This window comes from Athene cunicularia, assembly GCF_003259725.1.
Source record: "Athene cunicularia isolate RWA chromosome 3 unlocalized genomic scaffold, athCun1 chr3_part1, whole genome shotgun sequence".
Lineage (NCBI taxonomy): Eukaryota > Metazoa > Chordata > Aves > Strigiformes > Strigidae > Athene > Athene cunicularia.
Window position 1 is genome coordinate 124,525,500 of NW_020799097.1, and position 15,496 is coordinate 124,540,995.

Below are 15,496 nucleotides of genomic sequence, written 5' to 3' on the forward strand. Positions count from 1 at the left end.
TTTGAGTTCTGACAAACAATAGAAAAAGAGCAGTTGAGTGGAAATAAATGATGTCACTTTAAAAAACCCTGCTGATCTAGAAGTGTTTCAGAAATACAGAGCTCCTGGATTTCAGACTTGTGACAGTGCTTAGAAGGCACCTGAACAGTTCTTACATGACAGGGATTGTTTGGTAACTGCTCGGTAACTGTGTCATAGAAAAAGCCATTTTTTAACAGCTTCTCATGATGATTTGGAGATAGCTTAGGCAAACCAATGTGGTGGAGTAAGATACTTCAAAAGTGTGTGCAGTCAGCTAATTTTAAGAGTGTCTAAAATAGTAAATCCCACCTACCAGTCTAAAGAAACAACGATAAACTTTATTTTGAGTTGGAGAGATGCCACAGTGCTCTCATGGGAGTCATGCTTATTATGGCTTACTTGGCACCAGCTATTATTTGTTGATGCCTGGTGGAAGGGCAGCCCCTGCTCCAGCATGCTCACTGTCACCATTTTCATAGTGTGGATGCTGACTTTTCAGCAGCTTCCTTACATAAAAATTAGTGGTGGTGGTGGGTGTTTTCCAAAAGTGTATGGACTGTTACTTAGTTGGAAATAGTTTATAATTTGTATTTGCTTAATACACTAATCTACTTTACCTCTCTTTTTTGGCAGTGAGGAATCCCTACACAGGGCACAAGTACCTTTGTGGAGCGCTACAGTCCAGCATTGTTTTGTTAGAATGGGTTGAGCCAATGCAAAAATTTATGCTAATCAAGGTAATATTACAGTAAGCTGAAATACTCTTGTGTTCAGTTCTATTTATCTTGTAGTGACTTGTTGAGAGTAATTATTAGCCATTTCTTGAGTCATTAGACTTTTCTCTTGGTTTCTGTTAAATTACACTGAAAAGAGCTACTTAAATATGTACTAACTAACTCAAAATACTTATAGGAATGTTCTTGGTTTTGTGGTGCACTTCAGTTAAACAACAAAGCCCCTCTCTCTGTGAACATTGCCTTTTAGTTGCACAGTAAAAAAACGGCTGACAGAGACATTGCAGAGTGGAGTGATAACATCAGTTAACAGGGGGCTTGCTCCCATACCAGAGAGTAGGTGGCCACTTTTTCGATGCTTTGTGACATGGGAGATGCCCAGAAATGCTTGTTATCTCCCTATCTGACACCACCTGAAGAGATGGAGCTGCCAGGGTGGACTTGTGTTTGTAGAGAGGCAGCTGCTCTAACTTCACTGGCCTGGGAAACAAGGCTTAGAGACTCCATACTGAAGGAACAGTATGAGTATAGCGCTCTTTGTCACCTGTAGGCAGATGAATCGGCATGAAGACTTTCTAAAACTTCTTAACTCAGGCTTTTTGTATGTATCAGTTACTGTTATCTGAAGTACTAAACATAATGTTACAAAACCTTATGGCATAAAATTTATCATACAGTTTAAATAGCTAATAGTAGTTCAGACTAAACTTGTTTCCCTTCTAATATCTATTTTTATTTCTTAATCTAGCACATAGATTTTCCTGTACCTTGTCCATTGAGATTGTTTGAAATGCTGGTAGTCCCCGAGCAGGAATTCCCATTAGTTTGTGTCGGTGTCAGTAGAGGAAGAGACTTCAACCAGGTGGTGAAGTTTGAAACTGTCAACCCAAATTCTGCCTCTTCATGGTTTACAGAAACAGGTTTGTGTGATGTTGTAATTGCATTCCTAAATGTTTCTTGCTCTTGTAGTACTGCTGAAGCAATAGAAAGGTAGTGTTATCTGAGGAAACTAATGGTTAAATCATTAAGACTAAGTGATCATTTTAAGTTCTCCATTTAAAGGGGTATCTGGTTGTTTGGATGTTTCTACTTGTTGAATTCATTTGATTTCTTGATATTTTTGAGTATAGAAGAGGATGTACTTACAGTTTCTTGCATTTTCATAAATCAGGCTGTGTTTGAATGTTATCCACTGTGCTGTTTTGTGTTCTACCCTGGCAACATGACTTCTGTTTTCTTTAATAGATTTTAATAGAATCCACTCTTAGTAATTTTTTTCACTCTCTGTAGGTGTGGTTTGGCTCTCTTGCAATAAAGCAGTGTGTTTAGAAATTGTGTTATCAGCCTTCTGCTGAAAGAGAGCATATTTCTGTTCTTCCAATGTTTATGGAAAGTGAAATGGATTAGGTCCCCTGGTAGCAGGAAACCAAGTACCTGTCCATCACTTGTATGGTGCTATGAATGAGGCGGCCACCATCTGAGCAACAGTAGAAATTCTCTTTAAGAAGTAAACATGCTAAGAATTACTATTCTAGAGTTGCAGGGTTCCCCTCTAAACCTAGATACAGTGGTGAGCTGACCCCAGTCATAGCTTGCAGGTTTAGAAGCAGTAAATAGCTTTGTTATTACCAGGCATAGAGCCCTTTTTGATCCATGAAGGATTATACATGGCCCTGTGCTGCATGTACATGTGTGTGAGTCCAGCCATGGAATTCATGGAGACCAACAGTTTCTACTAGAAAGGTGCCTGCTGACTTCCTTGCTCCTGAAAAGTGTACCAGATTTTGACACAGTTTAAAGCATAGTTACAAAAAGCAAAATGATCAGTGGATGGCCAATTAAAGTGCATTTTATTTGCAAACTCATACATATATTTCTGTAACTGTGTGACTTCAGTAGAGTCCATAAAATAACATGCTGAAGAGAATTTTTTTGACCCATAATGTCCTGTTGTCATTTTTCTCACAGTATTGTCAGCATCAGTGTGTAAAGACAAGAACAGTAATTCCTTCCCAGTTCCTTTTTTATTAATGTGGAAAACTTAACATTGCATTGTGCCTTCCAAAATTACTTCTTTAGCTTCCTTGAATCATGTGTTGTGTATGTTGTTATTTTCTCCTGTTTGTTTGACTCTAAACCCTCATGTTCTATTGGTTTATTCCTGTCCCCTGCTGGCAGAAGAGCAATAATGCAGTGAAACAGATTTTTCAGTGGTTTTCAAATGAGGAAAGTGTACCATATGGTCACAAATAGCTTCTATCAAATAATAGTTTTCATTGTTTGACGTTTGACATTTTTTTAAAATGTCTGATAAAAACGTTTTAAAAAAAATTAGCTGGCAGAGACTTACTGCAGGGGTTTTTTCCCCTTGCCATCCTTCTCCTGTTAACTCCAGCCAGTGTAGTGCATGTTTCCACATTGCATAATATGGTTGCACAGATGTATATCCTTCAGTCCTTCTTTTGCATGCTTTCATCATGGCTGTATCCACCTTTGGTTAAGATCATACATTAGAAATTTAAGATCATAAATATATACCTTCAAGACAAACTGCAAAAAAGAGTTGGAGGGACCATCTCAAGGACCACACCTCTGTCATCATCCTTGAGTTTTTTGCTTCTCAACAGAATCATGGATTTTATTATTTAACTGAAAGCTGCTTTCATATTTTAGGTAATACGCTCTAATTTCTCATGTCTAACAGATGTATTGAGTGTCTCTTTTTTTCTGTATGGAAGAATGCCTACAGAATCACTGGCAGTAATGCTGAATTAGTATGAGCTGCTTTTTTGTGTGGTTTTAACAAACAAATGGTGCAAAACTACACTTCTCTTTTGATTTGACGTGTCCACTAATCATTTGTGGGTCAGATCCCCGTTTGCTGTGATGGAGACTGCTGCAGCTGTAACCCAGAAGAGAGTAAGGTAACCCTTTTTTTAAGAGTTTGGAAAAGGAAATAATTCCCTACTTCTGGGAAATCTGAGAATGGAGAGTCTGCAAATAGCAGCAAGAATTAAATACTGATACAAAAGTCCCTACCAAGATATAGAAATAAAGGCAGAAATAAAATGCAATGAAACATCATTCAGGTTTAGTGTGGGCAGTCTCATATATCGGCCTGTTTTTGCAACAGCAATATTAAATGACACCAACAGAGAATAAAGGGAGAACAATGTACATGTGAATTTGCTTTTGTGACATGGCTCAGAAAAGGCTGGATTAAGTCCATACTTTAATATTACAGTTTCGGTTTTCCTGTCACAGCCAACATGTTGGATAAGTGGACATGCCTCTCTAAGAGAAGAGAAATGTCACTGGTAAGATGATTATTTTAAGTAGATAAAAACACACTAACCCATTAAATTGTTTCAATCTCTAGAACTTCCATCTCAAATATCATGCTAATTTATGTTATGAACTAACACTGTCATTTTTTTATAGACACTACAGAGACAAGTGTTGTACATGTAACACAGCTGGAGAGAGATACCATTTTGGTGTGTTTGGATTGTAAGTTTTCAGTATCAACTAAATATATACATATATATGTATATGCATACTGTCTGCCTTCAAATTAGATCATATATTGAAGATTCTTTATGACATATCGTATTTATTGTCTAGGTTGTATAAAAATAGTGAATCTCCAAGGCAGGTTAAAATCCAGCCGCAAACTGTCATCGGAGCTCACATTTGACTTTCAGATTGAATCAATAGGTAAGTTGCGTTTCATCATTAATATTGAATATCTGGATAGACTAGATAGCTGGGCAATTGCCAACTGTATGGAATTTAACAAGAGCAAATGTTGGGTTTTGCACCTGCCAGAAGGTAATCCTGGTTATACGTATAAATTGGGGAATGAGAGGCTGGAGAGCAATCCTGAGAAAGAGATCTGGGGGTTTGTGTTGATGGCAAGGTGAAGATGAGTCAACGGTGTGCCCTGGCAGCCTAAAGGGCCAGCTGTGTCCTGTGGTGCATCAAAAACAGCACAGCTAGGCAGATGGGGAGGGTGATTGTCCCACTTTACACTGCACTGTACTGTGTACAGTTTTGGGCAGCTCAGTATAAGAAGGACATCAAACTGTTAGAACATGTCCAGAGGATGACAACCTAGGTGGTGAATGGCAAGACTTACAAGGAACAGCTGAGGTCACTTGGTTTGTTCAGCTTGGAGAAGAGAATGCTGAGGTGTGACCTCATCACAGTCTACAGCTTTCTCAAGGTCAGCAACAGAGGGGGAGGTGCTGATCTCCTCTGTCTGGTGACCAGCAATAGGACATGTGGAAATGGTGTGAAGCTGTGTCAAGGGAAGTTCAAATTAGACATTAGGAAAAGGTTCTTCACTCAGAAGGTGGTCAGTCACTGGAACAGGCTCCCCACAGAAGTGGTCACAGCACCAAGCCTGTCAGTTCAAAGAGCATCTAGAGGAAGCTCTTAGTCATATGGTTTAGTTTTAGGTGGTGCTATGAGAAGCAGGGAGTTGGACTCAGTGATCCTCGTGGGTCCCTTACAACTAGAGATATTCTATGATTAACTTGTTTACTGTTACAGAACAGAATTCAAGATGCTAACTGTCAGGTCTTTACATTTGAAACACTCTCACATGTTTCACTCTGCAGGAGAAGGCTCAGTGAAAGGTTCAGCATGCTTCCCTAGGAGCAGCTGCAATAAAGTAACAACCCTGGAGTCTCCCCTGATTAGACCAGTGTCTTGAGAATATAATGGAAACCTTCAGCCTCTAAAGGAGTACCTTAACACAACCTACATAAACTCTGAGAATCACTCATGGCTAATTCATTCTGCATGTGTGTTCACACAGTCTATTTTTATAAAGCAGCCCAGAGACTAAATTACATGATGTTACACTTTATGTAAACTTTGCGTTTTTGTGAAGAATCTGAATGAATTAGATTCATGAAACAGAAAGACAGAACACGTTTATTTTGATAGTTCTCCAGTGGTTACATACCTGAACTGCATCGTGTGCTTTTGAAAGAGGGATGAGGAAGGATGTGTGCACAGATGGAGAGTAGCACCAGAAGAGGAGGAACAGTGGGAATAAAAATAATAAGTTGGAGGGTATTTGCTTTTGAGGAGAAGCTTCAAAGTTCAACACACTTCAAACATAATGTCCCACAGAGGAGAGGACAAAAAAACACTGTTACGGAAAACATTATGGCTCCTGTGGGTTACGAGTATGTGTACTTGAAGCTGCTCACTGTGGGACCTCTGCATGTACTGTAGTTCTTCTCTCTGCTTGTCACAAACGAGCTACCAGTGTCCTGTTCTGGCCTGATAGTGTCTCCAAAGATCTCTGCTCTCTTTCCTGCATACCTGCCCAGAGACAGGATGCTGGATGCAGGTGGGACAGATTCTTTCTGGGGACATACACACTTGCCCTCTCTTTGGGGAAGGCTATAGATCTGTTTCCTTTCACAGGGTTCACATACAGATATCTCACCACATTTCTGGCAAGGAGAAGGACTGGGAGGTAGAGGGCTCTGTAAAGCTTTGCATTGCTATATAGGACTGTATTAGCCAGTAGTTGCTGTGAAAGTGAAAAATGTCACTGCAGCATCCCTGTAACTTTCTGCTAAAATTCAATATATATTTTCTGCTACTGTTAGAATGAGGTGGGTTTTCCCATTCAAAGGAAAGAACATGTTTAGGACTAGACAGAAGGACAGTTTTAGAACTTTTTTCGGTTAGGTGGGAATAGTTTTAAACTCTGCTCATTAAACAAACAAATATAGAAATGCACCTACTTTTGAGGCAGGTTCAGCAGTTCTGTGAGGCATTTTGCAGTCTGTGTAGGTGAACGTGATACAATAAAACATACACATACAAATTTCAAAGTTACAGTCCTGTGTGTTTGGCCTTAAAAGTTTGATTTGACATGCTTCAAAACTGATTACAGTGTTCTTTACCAGTCTGTCTACAGGACAGTGTGTTAGCATTCTGGAAACACGGCATGCAAGGAAGGAGTTTTAGATCAAATGAGGTGAGTATTGCATTTTGCCTCAGATACTGGCTTCTAATACAAGCCAAGTAGAGCATAAATGCCTAATGCTGTGGTCTGAAAAAGAGTAAAAACTTTCAGTAATTTCCTAGGTTAGATCTGGAAGCTTGTCATTCAAAACATGTTTCATAAGCCCCTGTCAAGTCTAACATACAAAGCAGAAAGCAACAAGACACCAGGCCATGATGCCATAAGAAATATCCAAGCTTAATTTTTGATAACATTAATCTTCACCTTAAATTGCATTGAAGACCAGTGTCAGTCATTTAGCTTCTCACATGTGCATACCAACATTTGGGCTTTGCCAGTTATTGCATGCTCCACTGCAGAGCTTGAGATTTTTGTTGAATGAGTTGCCCTTTGTTGTTTAATTTCTTCCATGATCCCTTGACTTATGAATACTTTGAAGGTTTTAGTGCCCAGCTTTCATAAGAAGTATTTTCCATTCTGAGGAGAAAAATGTCAGATTGACCTAAAGATTTTTTTCTAAAATTTCTGTGTAGTCTGTTTTTTTCAGCCAGTTTGATGTCCTTTTTAGACATAGTTAAACCATTATAAATACCCTCCCAACTCCTTTTTTTTTTCTTGCTGCAAACCTTGTGCATCTATGTGTTAGTGGAAATGCCTTGCTTTGTAGGATTTTAATTAGTCCTTTAATTTGGTTATTAAAGAATGTTTACAAACTTCACTGGTTGTTTCATCAGTGTCACATTGGCTGAGAAACTGAGCTCATTATGACTAATTGTGTATTAAGGTACACATACTGTCACACTATGCCAAGCTTAGATATACTCCACATCGTTACACAACTACATTTGTTCGCACAAAGCCACAGCTGACCTAATCTGTGCTGACAGTAAACCTGCTCTTTGTGGGAAGTTGGACCAAAGGCTAGAGTCAAACTACTTCTTATTTCAAAGTCTGTAAATGGTTCTTGTGGAATTTCTGTATGTTTGATCCCAAGGCATGATTGTCCTTCTCCCAAGAACTCATAATGGTGAACTGCAGCACTTTGCTGTTTAGCACAGGAGGAGATGACGCCACTAGGCACTTCTCCAACTCTAGACTCCTGCTAGCAGCATTCTGCAAGGCTGGGTGGATTACTCCACTCAATAGCTCTTATCCAGTTGTTGGAGGACGTGCCCCAGAGTGCTGCAGCACAACTGGATGCTTTATGTTGTCTATGTAAAGCATAAGGCACACTGTCTTCTTGCTTTGTTACTGTCAAGCCAAAGCCATCACTTAAATGAAGAACAGAAGGCGGAACTGAGCTGTTGTCAGAAAGCAACCCACTCAAAACTTTTTCCCTGTAGAACATGTATAGGGTAAGCTCTCAGACCTTTTTTAATCTCTTCTCTACCGGCTGTCCTACTAGCCGTGGCAGTTAAGAGAAAAAATAAACTCATTTTCATCTGTAATGAATATGAAAATCTGCATTGCCAGGCTTTTTTTCTTAACTGTATTCATTACTTCGGGGGAATTTTATACAATGTACTGTGTAGGAAGTGGTTGCATGGGACAAAAACCTGACCAACCTAACTTTGCAGCAGATTTGTCTTTGAAGATATTATTAGTTCAGATTCCCTAATCTAATAATAGTTTGCCAAACTGGGGATGATTTGAGCTGCTTGCAAAGTTAGTTCCTTCCACAACCATGACGTCCCATGGTGGTTTGATTGAGTGAGAAGAATTAAACAAGGAACTGTGTGAATTCTGAGAACAAAATGCTCAAAATTTGGACCAAGATTATGCAGACTCAGCCCCCACAACAAGCAGGAAGTAATTTTCTTAACAGAGTGGGGAACTTCGTTTTTGTGAATTAAAATTCTCTTGTGAGTTCTGTGTGCCAGAAGTGAATTCAGTAAGTCAGCTAACACTACAAGGATCTGGGAAGGAAAGAAGAATCTATTCTTTCCTCAAGGATGGGAAATGTGACTTTGTAGAAAAGGAGCTTTGTAAACAGTGCTGCCTGTTCATGGTGTGACTTTGCAGTATGCGGTGAGCTTTGTTTGACTTTATTATTAATATGTTTTATTTGGTGCTTTGGTATTCTTGTGATCATAAAGATGGATCACACAAGTAAAATTCACCCACAGTAAACAAATGTTTATTGCACTAGTCTGAAATGTTGAAATACTATGGGCATAATACCACAAATTAGATTATGTCACTTTGTTAAGGTTTTCAGAATGTGAACTTAACTGCATTGATTTATCTGACCCATTTTGGATATCCACTCTAGAGTGAGACGAATTGCAAACTACAGCTACCTATTTCAGTCAAGGCTGTGAAAATAATTGCACCAGTAGCTCAGATGCTGTGCAATGCTGACTTGCTGTTGTGCTTGCAGTTGCTACCAGAGTAATTCACATAATACAGCAGGATTTATGGAGAACTGTTAGATATCATCTAAAAGTGGCAGTTGCATTAATTTCTGCAATGAATTTAAATCAGCAGTAAATTGGTAACATCATAGTCAATTCTTTAGGTTGGTTTTGAACACAAAAACACTTGTGTACTTAACATGTAAACACTTGTCTTATTTTTATCGTCTAGATCACGCAAGAAATTTCTGATAATACAAGGATATTCAGGCTTCTGGGATCTGACAGGTATGAAAAGAAGTGAACATGGCATGATAAAATAGAAGAATAATGTGTGTTCATCCTCCCTTGTAAAAGTTCTTTTTGCTTGTTTCTTGTGATTCATTTTTTAGCCATCTTATTTATTCCTTTATGTACACGTTTGCCTTTCAGCTCTTCAAATTTACTTCTCTTTCTTCAAAAAATGCCCCCAAAAGTCTTATAAAAGTTTTTGTGGGCTTCCAGAAGCACTCAGGCATGCTAGCAGGCTTGTATTTGGCTGCGATCACAATCTCCAGGAATGTTTTCCTTTTTTTGCTATAATTGTTGTGTTTAATTTGGTGAAAGCTTTACTTTTGGATGCTCTGCTGCAGTAGCTTATCAAGATCTACTTTTTGAGACAAATATAAAAAAAATGTAAAAATGTAAATACCTCATTTTCACCCCCAGAAAGGAACTCTACCAGTTGTCCTCCCAATGTGACAGCTCAGGTCCTGTAAGAGCTCTTAATAATTATTATTATTGTAGCTGTTCTTTGGCATCTGCTTTACAGGACACTAACAATACGTCTGTCTGACCCATCAGATACCAACTTGTCAAGTCAGTAACTGCTATTTTAGGAGTGTCACTGACTTCCTCAACTTTCTCTGACCTGCTGTCAAACTTTGTACTTCTTAACAGCCACGAAAACAGCCTATGTTTAGTTTTCTAGGGAGTGCATTCTGACATGATGGTTTCACCAGTAATGTATTCCTATGAGGTACAAAGATAGGCTTTCATTTTTGAGAATTGCCTCCGTCTTATGCCAGTCACAGTAAACTCACTTTCTTGTGGCATCTTAGAACTAGCAAAAAGGCTTCACATCAACCAGAGGTTTTCCCCATAATCTGCTTCTTCAAGCTTGATGCTGCTCCAAGCCTTGTAATTACCCATAACATTGACAGCATCAAATGGTGCTGTGGCTTTATTAGCTAGCTACCAGCAATTTTTGACGCTTGGGGGTTGAGGATTCTGCCTTAAGTGCAATCCCTGACAGCTTTTTGTGATGGATAGTTGTAATACTCATCTCTGACCCAAGGGTTTTACCCTCTGTTCCAGTGATGTGTGCATTGAGTTCAGCTTTATTATCTCATTTCTCTTAGTTGTTGAGAGGCAGCACAGCTTCATTTCAAAACAAGTCTGACTTCACATTGCAAATCATTGCCTTGGAAAAATAATGTTCTCTTCCCCAAATATGGCTCCATCTACTTCTGGCTTGCACTAACAGTCTGCCAACTCTGAGACAAAGTTTAAAGACTTTGCACTGCAATAAGCATTAATTTTAACTTCTTCAGTTACCATTTTGCTTGCAGTTTTGTCATATTTTGTGCTTGAGCTATGAAACACTTTTCCAGTAACACATGTAATTTCCTAGGCAGTTCATAGGAATTGGGGTTCTGAGCAGCCAAAAAACCTGACATCAGTCTGATAAGAGCTTGCATGTTGCTTTCTCCAGGTGAGCAGAGAATGCCTTGTGGCATGACGTGTTACTCCCTTTGTGGAGCACTTTGAGTAGAGGGTAGGGGGTTTTTAGTGATAGTTTTGAAGCAAGCAGCCTCTCCTTGGATGAATGTACAATAGATGGATTTGAATTTCCCACAATCTACCTTCACTTCAGGGTGTTTGTGGCGGATAATTCCATCATGAACATCCTGATCCATTTAGCAGCTTTTGCAGTTCTTGCGTGATTAAAAAATGTCAAATCATTTGTGAAACAGAATTGTGATTGCTAATTTCTCTCCTCTGAAGAGAAAGGTCTGATCTAGGACATTCCTTATGGTCTTTGCAGCTGTAGTGTAAGTCCAGCTAACCCAGTCTTCTCTTTCCATTGCTGGACAAAACTAGGTGGCAAGAAAAGAGTAAGAGAGGATTCTGCACATAGTCATCAAGTAAAAGATTGCTATGTGTAGAATAATCTTTTCACTGGGGACTCTCTCAGCCTGCAAGTCTTTGTCTCTGGGACTTCCAAGAGCTGGAGGAAGTTTCTGTGGATTTAGGTTACATGGGCTCAGGGAAAGACTAGAAATGCTGACAGAAGAGTCAGCTTCGGTCAACTGTCATGACCAGTGGCAGAGGGCAGACTAACAACTTCCAGCCTGGTTAGCTTTGCAACGCTTCTGGGGAAGCACAAGCCCAGGCAGTAGAAGAGTGATGGACACTCTTCAGAAGCCCCCACTGAAAGGACAAGAGGCAACAGGCATACACTGCAGCAAGGGAAATTCCAGCTTGATGAAAGAGGGGAAAACATCATGGTGAGGGTGACTGAACACTGCAGCAGGAGCTGAGAGGCTGTGGGAGATCCTTGTACACCTTGCCTGCAGAACACCCTGAGCTAGCTTTGAGGTTGGCCTTGCTTTGAGCAGCTTTTGGACTAGAAGCATCCAGGGAAAGAGAAATGACCACTCATCAGATGGATTGTTGGAAAGACTATTTACAATTATATCCAGGGATGTGTTTTAAATGAAGGCTTACTTGACATTGTGGCTTTTTTTATTTTAGGGTCGTGGTACTGGAGAGTAGGCCGACGGATAACCCAACAGCCAACAGCAATTTATATATCCTGGCAGGGCATGAGAACAGTTACTGAGATCAGCATGTGGCAGGCAGCTAGCTCACCTTGGGAAGAGAATGCTCCTGCTGCAGCAGTATTGATGGCTAAAATTGCACAAAAGCTGCAGTAACCCCACTTCAGTTACTTTATAATTTATTGTGGCATGAGAGGAAAACAACAGTTGTTTGTGGTATGGGCACATAAGCATTATGATACCACAGAAGTGCTTCGTTTACTGTTATGTAATCTTTGTACATATGCAGTATTTTTTCAGTGAAACTTGCTGAAGACCTACACTGACTTTCTGTAGATAGCGGTCCTCCTGTTAAGTACAAGTGTCTTACTTGTACAGATGTAAAAGTCACAAGAAAGATGCAAAAATTAAATAGGGGTACTATTTTAAGGACTTCTCATGTGTTTATAATAAAGTGGGATGCTAGCAACAAATATAGTACATTTAACAACACTATTGTATTTTATTATATGTAATTTACTAATACAAATAAATCTTAACTTTTAGAAATTGTAACCAAGGCTGTAATCAGATTACAATCTTGTTTTAATTTTGATGCAACACACTGGTGTTCATATTTGCACAATGTATTGAGATGTAATGTATTTAGTCACAAAGGTAAGCTGTGACTTTGTGGATATGACTTGGGCTTCAAAGTTCCTTTAGTTTATTTAGGTAATTTTCTTTGTGAAACAAACCAGTTAAACACCTGTATTTTTATATTTAATTAAAACTCTTCTTATGATTACTTCTCTGTGCTTGAAAACAGCACTTTCTGGATGGGCATCAGTCCCAGACTAGTGGTACCTGGCTGTAACACTGCAATACGTGTTTGAATTCTTAGTGTACACAATGATAAAAATTACTGTTTGTCTTACTAAGTAGTTTCGTATCACAATAAAAAGTAGCAACATTCCACATTGTGGAAATGGCTCAAAGATGTTGCCATTTTGACCTTTTTTTGGCCTCACAACCATTTTCATACTTATCTTTATTTATGATGTTAACACATGGCCAGATGGCCAAATAATTTAGTTACTACCTCATTCAAACAATATAATGGTTACTACACATCACAGGAACTCAGTTTTGATCAGACCTATTTTTGATTGCTATTTTCCAATGGAGTATGCAGATGCCAAGTTTTATCAAAATGCAAACATTTTACTCCTTTTTTTTTGTATATGTTCTTTATATTTTATTGTGATAATATACACTAAAACTAAACGTGATTTATGACCTGCATTATTGTTGTGATTGGTAATGCTTTGAAATATGTTCCCTAATGTATATATAATGTAAAATAAACGTTTTTTAACATGGTGTTGTAAAATTAGATTATCACCTGCACTAATTTTCCACATAAGACTAAAATGGAACATACTGAGTTTTGAATTCTGCTATTAAATGTTTGTGCCAAACACAAGCTGGGCATTTGTGAATTCATGAATGGTCAGACCACTGGAGCTCAACTCAGTTTAGGCCACAGCACTTCAGGGTAGGCATTAATACCCTTTTGACATACAGGCAGTAGGTATATGTATTTGCAAGAAGTCTTTCCAAATTCAAGATTGTTTAATTTCTTCTGTCCATCTCTAGACCTGAAATTGCCATGAACTGAAAAAGCACTGAAAACCAGCAGAGGAAGGCTATCACTGGTGCTGGTGTCTCTGGGTGGAAGGAGAGCTTGGGCCCAGGCTATCCTCTGGCCTTGCTAAATGTTTGAACCAACTGAACACAGTCCCTGTGATCTCACATTACTTAATGCTGCTTTGAAGGAAAGAGATGCTATAGACCATCCACTGGTATTTACAAATCCTGGCACTTTCATCTTCAAATGGAATCTGTTGGAGAGCAGAGCACTGATGCAGTTTTACACTCAGTGTTGCACAAAGTTGCGAGCGGCTGAAGGTTTAAACTTCAACAGACTGATTTTTCCATCATAAGGCAGCAAGTGCAATAGCTCCATAATCTCTCTGATGCTTTGATGGTGTCCCTGAAGAATGCACAGGCAGGCTGCTAGATCAAGAAAATAGCTCTGAGTTGTGAATATTCCAGCCTTTCATCTTTCTTCCAGCAAGCTGAAAGCAGAAGTCTGACTCATTCAGACAGCAGTATCTGCCTGGAGGAAAAACACCTGAGGCAGAGTTGAAGGGCGAGGACACCTCTTTTCTAAAGTCTCCATCTGTTACCTGCTGAAGTACTACTCAGTGTCTCAAGAATATCTCCTGTGAACACTAATGGAGCCTCTCAACATGCATACCATTCCCGACAGGTGTCTGTGCAACCAGCCCTTGAGATTAATGGAGTATCAACACTCTCTCCAAGCAATCTCTGTGGGTATTTGCTGTCCTCCCTTAGCTGGTCCTGAACCTTGCTTCCAGTGACCAGTGAAGGTTTCCATACATTTCTCCCTCTCTCCTTCCTTTTTTGGTCACTAGGCTTTCCCAGGCCCCTTACCTTTGCCTTGTGAAACACAGCACAATGACTTGCTTTTAAGCTCCAGCATTGTCTGTCTGTCTTCTCTCTGCCCGGCCCTGCAGACCACCATGGACTTTGTCCTATTTGAACTATTGGCCTTTGTTTTCATTCTGGCTTTGCTTTTTCTGTCCTTTTTTCCCAAGAACCAACTGTACTTTTTTCATCCTTGATGCTGGCTGTTATCTGATCTTGATTCCCCCAGTGAGATCATGTGTCTTTCAAACAGAGCTCTCCAGCGAACGGTAACACCATCCCACCACACCCAGCTCTGAGCAGACAGTTGGTTGTCACAGGTGGATGCCATCTCCTTGTGCTTCAGGTCACCCTAGTAAGGGAGGCTGGCAAGAAGCTAGCAGTGAGGAAGTCTACAGGAAGCAAAGCCTCAGGGACATTATTATTAGTGCACCTACAGAGGCACTAGCTTGGAAAGGGGTTGAGGGGACTTGCCTGCCGCAGCAGAGTTCCACTGGCATTTGCCATGGAGCCAAAGCCCTCTCTCTTCCCCAGACCTCCATAGGGCTCTGTGGGGCCACTACCCCTCTGCTACCTGACTCTCCCTTGACGGTCACGGCCCATAGCCTGGCCTGGGTGGCTGAGGCCTGAGCCAAGGGCTCCCCCGCGTCCAACCCCCTCCCAAGGCCGAGCCCCAAGATAGCTCGGCAGCTGCTGGGGGCAGGCAGAGCTGAGGCTGCACGCAGGTCCTGGCTGGCCGCAGCCAATCCCACACCGCTGCAGTGGCCGGAAGTACCACAGCGGTGCCTGGGCGGTGTGTGGCTCGCCGGCCCATCCAGGAAACGCGGGCGGTTCCCTGGAGCTGCAGCGCGCCTCCCCCCGACAGGGGGCGCGCGGGGGAGGAGAGGGTGTGGCTGCCTTGTGAAGTCACTTCCGCTGGGGAGGCAGAGTCCGATCACGCGTCGCCGGGGCGCAGGCGCGGTTGGTTCTGCTCCGCCGTTGCAGTGCGCATGCGCTGCGGCCGCCAACCGGGCGGGCTGCGGCCAAGACCCTGGAGAACGGGGAGGTGGCGGCGCTCGCGCCCCGAGTGTCCGGCTCCCT

General features: G+C 40.8%; 1 protein-coding gene across 4 annotated transcripts in view; it reads left to right on the forward strand.

Moving 5' to 3' along the window:
• The window catches only part of MAP4K3 (mitogen-activated protein kinase kinase kinase kinase 3), an 84,408-nt gene extending 71,429 nt beyond the window's left edge, over positions 1-12,979 (forward strand). For 3 of the 4 annotated variants that reach the window (XM_026846308.1, XM_026846309.1, XM_026846310.1), the window contains 7 exons: positions 655-758; positions 1,504-1,675; positions 4,197-4,265; positions 4,380-4,472; positions 6,689-6,759; positions 9,334-9,389; positions 11,898-12,979. In XM_026846308.1, the coding sequence (XP_026702109.1) occupies positions 655-758; positions 1,504-1,675; positions 4,197-4,265; positions 4,380-4,472; positions 6,689-6,759; positions 9,334-9,389; positions 11,898-11,985 (653 nt within the window). In that variant the 3' untranslated portion in view covers positions 11,986-12,979. The other variant, XM_026846311.1, reaches the window with a different exon arrangement.
• The last annotated feature ends 2,517 nt before the right edge of the window (positions 12,980-15,496 follow it).